Genomic DNA, 5,512 nt, shown 5'->3' with positions numbered 1-5,512 from the left:
AAAAAATTGTTACGAGCTTGGAATTGGGAAAACAAATCTATTTATAAAGCAAATACGATCGGTGTTCATCTTCCAACTATTGCTAAAACCATTCCACAGGGATTCCAGTCAAGAGTTTAAGCCCATACATATCATATTTGATTCTGCCTACGGGGCATGTTTTTGCACCAAATTATATACTGGAGTCTCGACTTTTGATGTGGATAGATTAACTAAAAATTGGTGGTGCCACGTATTTAATGAATAATTGTTTTTACCTAATCTCAAGCTTTTAACAGCCTCATCATACGTTGTTTTAACCTGTTTCACTTTTCACGGTCTCCTTCTATGTTCCTACAAACACACACAAGACATTGGAGATAAGTCGGCATAGGAGGAATGGTGGCATAATAAAAGAAAATTGGTACATGTGAGATATCTCACGTTCGAATCTCGTGAATGGTGAATTCGATACCAAATTAGGCTGTCCATTGTGTGACGTGACTTAGCCGAACTCCTCCTTTCCTTAGTGTAAAAATATCGATGTACTAAAAAAGAATGATCAAATTTTGATAAATAAAATGTATATATTTCAATTTATTATACATGTTCATATTTATGATATTATGAAACAAAATTACTGAGATTAAAAATTAATAATAATATAAAAAAAATTAACGATTAAAACACCCTTTAACTTACAATTTGCCAAAGTTTTCACTATATATTTAATTAGTTTTTATTAAAGAAAGAAAAAGGAGAAAACCTAGGATGAGATTTGGGGGTATGTATAAAGTCAACCTAAAACCCAATTGCGGTGAAGGTGGAAATTCCTCATAGTTTTTCGGGTTTGAAAAAAGTGAATAACCGTGTCTTGTCATCTCTTTTAGCAAGTAAAAAAAAAGTCCAACCCAAAACCCAATTGCGGGCTAATTGAAATTGAGCCCAAGACCATGTCGTAGAAGGCCCGAAACAAGAAGAAGAATAAGCCGCGTTTCTCTTCTACCCTCATTTCATACGGTGTTGGTCTGTTGTTGCTGTGCGCTGCAGAGAGAGGAGAGAGAGGGAAGAGCGAGAAAGAGAGAGAGAGAGAGAGAGAGAGAGAGAGAGAGAGAGAGAGAGAGAGGGAATTAGGGATTTTGGGGGAGGATGGAGTTGATAGCAGAAAAGGAGTCGAACCACAACAACAATGAGAACAACAACAACAACAACGTCACCAGTTACGCGCAAGCACTCGTCGTAGACTCTCACGATAATCATCCCAAGGAATCCGATGAAGTTCGTGAACGCCATGCTCGCGACCTCAAAGCTGGCCTCCATCCCCTCAAGGTTCCCTCTCTCTCCTCCTCCTCCTCCTCCCTCTCTCTCTCTATATATGTATAGGGTTTAGATTGATTAACCTAGAGAGATTCATTCATCTAGATAAAGTTGTGGTCTTTAATTAGTGAATTGCTGCTCAATTAGCTGACTTTATTCTGAATTTATGATTAAATTGTTGAAATTCTAATTTTCGCCCAAGGAGTTGGATTTCTGTTGAATTGTATATCTAGGAGTCAATTTATTTTGATCTCCGTCTTTTGTTCTCATCAATTTTGTAAAACGATACCTGGTTTCGTTCGATTCAGTTTGTCTACTGTGGGTCTTTCGCATACCAAATTCTTGTTCTTCCATTCTCTGTTTCAAATGCAGGTTCAATTGGCAATCTTTGTGTTTTTGTGTAACTTATTTTTGCCATGTTTTTATGATTAGCACAAGTTCGTATTTTGGTACACTCGTCGCACCCCAGGAATCCGGAGCCAGACACCATATGAAGACAATATAAAGAAAATTGTCGACTTCAGTACGGTACAATATCTACCTTAATATCAGCAGGAGGAAATGTGATTAAGTGTAATCTTTTCGTTTTATTGACTTGTTGTTGCTTGGATAATATAGGTTGAAGATTTTTGGGTCTGTTACTGCCACCTGGCCCGTCCTTCTTCTTTGCCTAGTCCAACAGACTTGCATCTTTTCAAAGATGGAATCCGCCCGCTCTGGGAAGTAAATATCCGAAACCTGACTTTCAGTTTGCTCTTTCTAACCACTTAGCTAATTTTGCTTCTTATTCATTCCTACAGAATGCAAGTATCTTATTGTTTCTTCAAAGATATTAAGTTTTTGAATGACAGAATGCCAACATGTCTGAAATTTTTTGTTTTTCAGGACTCTGCTAATTGCAATGGTGGTAAATGGATAATACGATTCAAAAAGGCTGTGTCAGGCCGTTTTTGGGAGGACCTGGTAAGGATAAAAACTGGAATTTTCTCTTTGTTGTGATATTGCGTGATTGCCAGGCTACTTTCATACATCAGTTGATAATACTATTTCATTTTAACCTTGCTGGGTTTTGAAGAAATTATCCTTCTGAAGCTTTAGTGGGTTTCAGTAGGAAATTGGCAGATTCTCTGAACATTCAGAAAAGTCATCTAACTTTTCTTAAATGTTGCCTTTTTCTGAAGATTTATGTCTGCAATAAATAAACAGTAATTATGATTGTTGTCAGATTATCGTATTCCGTCTCTGATTTTGTGCCACCAAATTTGTTATTGATAACTTGATGCACGTTCAATTTTAAAGACCATCTTGAAATTGTGGAAAACTACTATGATGTATTGCATATGCTTAACTTTCTTCCAGTTATCAAATAGCCTACCTTCATAGTCCTACCGTAGGGGTGAAAAAAGAGGAACTAGGGAATACATCGGTAGTCTGGATTTATCAAAGTATTGATGAAAATATACTGTAAAAAGTTACAGAAATGTAATTTTCTTAGATATATATAAATTTTAAATGAAGCTTTATGAATGTTAAATGAATAATTAGTGCACTGATGTAGACTGTGTATATCCATTTATGTTTAGCCCAACAGGATCAAGACCAAGCTCTTGTTTTGCAAATCACACAGGAATAAGATTTTGGTCAATATTCATCAAATCTGTGGTTGACAACACAACATATACTGATACTTGCCTTTATCTCGGTGACATATCGCCTCAATGTCAGTGATACCTTAGATGAATATATCATCCAACCCATAGAGTTGGTAGCACCCTAAAAAATTTGATATTTAAAGCTTGCCTTCACCTGGGTATACACAACCAACTTCTAATCCATAGAGTTTATTGGTACCTGGTAGACAAAAAGGAAACCATATGGTCTTCTTAGAGCTGATTTTCTTTGCTCGAAACCTAGTATGGCAATTTGCACTTGTTGGTTGTGGAATATTAAATGGGAATTTAGTGACAAGTTATTATCACAATGGAGTTCACTTAGGACAATCAACTGTGTATTAGTCCAACTCTTACAAGTATGACATTAATTTGCACTTGCTGGTTGTGGAATATTAAATGGGAATTTAGTGACAAGTTACCACAATGGAGTTCACTTAGGACAATCAACTGCATATTAGTCCAACTCTTAGATGTAAAGCATTCTTTTTGTCTTTGTCGAGACCCGCTTTAGAATCAACGTGGCCATGCAGTAATTGGAAGCTGCTTTTATGTTTTCTTTAAGGTATTAAAGTATCCTCACGTGTAGCTTAATATTACATTGCTTTCTCTACACCGATGTACTTTGTCTCATTGATTTTGTTGATTAACAAAATTCTTGCTGCAATTTGGGTTGCTTCCAATTGTTTTTCACTGATCTAAGAAGGCAAATTCTGGCAGCCTCAGGTGTGGGATCCTGTTTTGCAGGATCCCAGACGGTAAGAACAGCATCATTGCATTTTTCACTTTTATTACGATGGGTTGATGCATTTAGGTTGAGGTGTAACTCTTGGGGTGGGTTTGTTGCCCAGAACCCTGAATGAGCGTATTTTGGCATCTTTCTAAATTACCTATATTAATCTCTGGATGCTATAGGAATGGAGCCTACGGAAGTATCTACAAATGCCTGGACATGCTTGACATATGCATTTATATGAGTGTGCATCTCTTATGGGGTTTCACTGCTAATTTAATGTGGCTTTGTCTAATTTTTTTTTCAGAGCTAGTTGAGATATTTGGGCTCGGGATTGGGGGTATTTAAATGTAGATATATTCGTTGGAGGAGAGGAAGTACCGACTAGAACTTATTTCTTACTCCTACTTATGTATTATGCGCAGGTTCTTGCCTTGGTGGGTGACCAGCTTGATTATGGAGAGAACATATGTGGTGCAGTACTAAGCATCAGATTCAATGAGGATATATTGAGTGTCTGGAATCGGAATGCTTCTGATCATCAGGTTGGTAATTTATAGCAGTTTGCTACTTGTGTTACTAGTCTTTCTGTCTGCGTGTTTAGTGTAATCTCTTGACCTTGCTTTTGTTAACCAGGCTGTAATGGCTTTAAGAGATGCGATCAAGCGGAACTTGAAGCTTCCGCACAGCTATCTCATGGAATACAAGCCACACGATGCTTCGCTGCGCGACAATTCATCTTACAGAAACACATGGTTGAGGGGCTAGATTGATGCCACCAGATAAGAGCACTAGTTTCAGAAAATCTTTTCGGGAAGGCGACCGACGCACGACCAAAATCAGTAAAAATCTTGCATGACGAACAGGAGAGGCGCAAAGTCTGGAGACATGACAATTGGTGGCAGTGCGTTAGGTTGAACTGTAACAGAGTATATCTGTACTAAATTAATTTAGTGATGGATTATCAAACAAAATTACTGATTTCACCAACTGATTATGTGCTTTTGCTTTATCAAACATTGCTATCGTGCATGTCTCCTTTAATCTATCCACGCCCAAGTAATATGTTTATTCCTTGATGCTGTAATGCTTAATGTCAAAAACCCCATTCTAATCGACCAACCACGCAACACAAACTGCCCCGCTCGGGTAATAAACATCTATCGCACATTTGAGCGTAGCCAAATAGGTTAAGAGTAGTGTGTCCTTTTTCTGCATCAAATTTCAATTCCCTTGAACCCCTTCAACGTTGTTTTAGATTAGACTAATTAGAATATCGCTCGCCTAAAAATGAAACTTTTTATCTTTATGCAATGTATCACAGGGATGAGGTGTGAGAATCAGTGATGTATTGTACCAAAACATTGAAGGAACATCAGCATCAGCAGTTGCAATACTTGTATCAATGTAAATGTAAACACTAGTGGCATTGTTCCACCAGATGCTTGCTTGTAATATTCAAAAACAAATTAATTAGGCATCTAATATTTGTACGTAATGTTAATTGTATTGCTTAAGATAATAGTTGATCGTCTAAGTGACGAGATTTGCTCCCCAACAATTTTACCCGGACGTTCTGTTTTTAGTTTTCATTGTTCATGGGAGAGAATGTAAGTGAGAGTGAGAGGAAGGAGATTTTTTTTTTCTTTTCCCTTCAAGTTTTGTCTCATCATTTATGCATTCTCCGTTCTCACTTCCTCCTGTCATTCTTTCTCCATTCTTTCTCCATTCTTTCTCCATCCTTTCTCCTTTACTTCTCCCATATGTTTTTCATTGAAGCTAAGAAAATCGAAACTAAAAGCTAAGAACGAAA

General features: G+C 37.2%; 1 protein-coding gene across 1 annotated transcript; it reads left to right on the top strand.

The window, feature by feature from the left end:
* Window positions 1–759: 759 nt before the first annotated feature.
* On the top strand, window positions 760–4,743 carry LOC103449310 (eukaryotic translation initiation factor NCBP). Its single transcript, XM_008388605.4, has 6 exons — window positions 760–1,308; window positions 1,729–1,824; window positions 1,915–2,019; window positions 2,182–2,259; window positions 4,125–4,244; window positions 4,336–4,743. Exons 1-6 carry the CDS (start codon window positions 1,129–1,131, stop codon window positions 4,465–4,467), a joined length of 711 nt encoding a protein of 236 aa, XP_008386827.1. The 5' UTR covers window positions 760–1,128; the 3' UTR covers window positions 4,468–4,743.
* Window positions 4,744–5,512: the final 769 nt, after the last annotated feature.

This window comes from Malus domestica, chromosome 12, assembly GCF_042453785.1.
Source record: "Malus domestica chromosome 12, GDT2T_hap1".
Classification (NCBI taxonomy): domain Eukaryota; kingdom Viridiplantae; phylum Streptophyta; class Magnoliopsida; order Rosales; family Rosaceae; genus Malus; species Malus domestica.
The sequence above is the reverse complement of the archived record's forward strand: the minus strand, read 5'-3'. Positions and strand labels throughout refer to the sequence as shown.

Coding starts and splice junctions, on each gene's coding strand:
- LOC103449310 (XM_008388605.4), top strand. CDS start 1,129: ATGGAGTTGATAGCAGAAAAGGAGTCGAACCACAACAACAATGAGAAC. Junction 1,309..1,728: donor CTGGCCTCCATCCCCTCAAG/GTTCCCTCTCTC, acceptor TTTTATGATTAG/CACAAGTTCGTATTTTGGTA. Junction 2,020..2,181: donor GAATCCGCCCGCTCTGGGAA/GTAAATATCCGA, acceptor TTTGTTTTTCAG/GACTCTGCTAATTGCAATGG.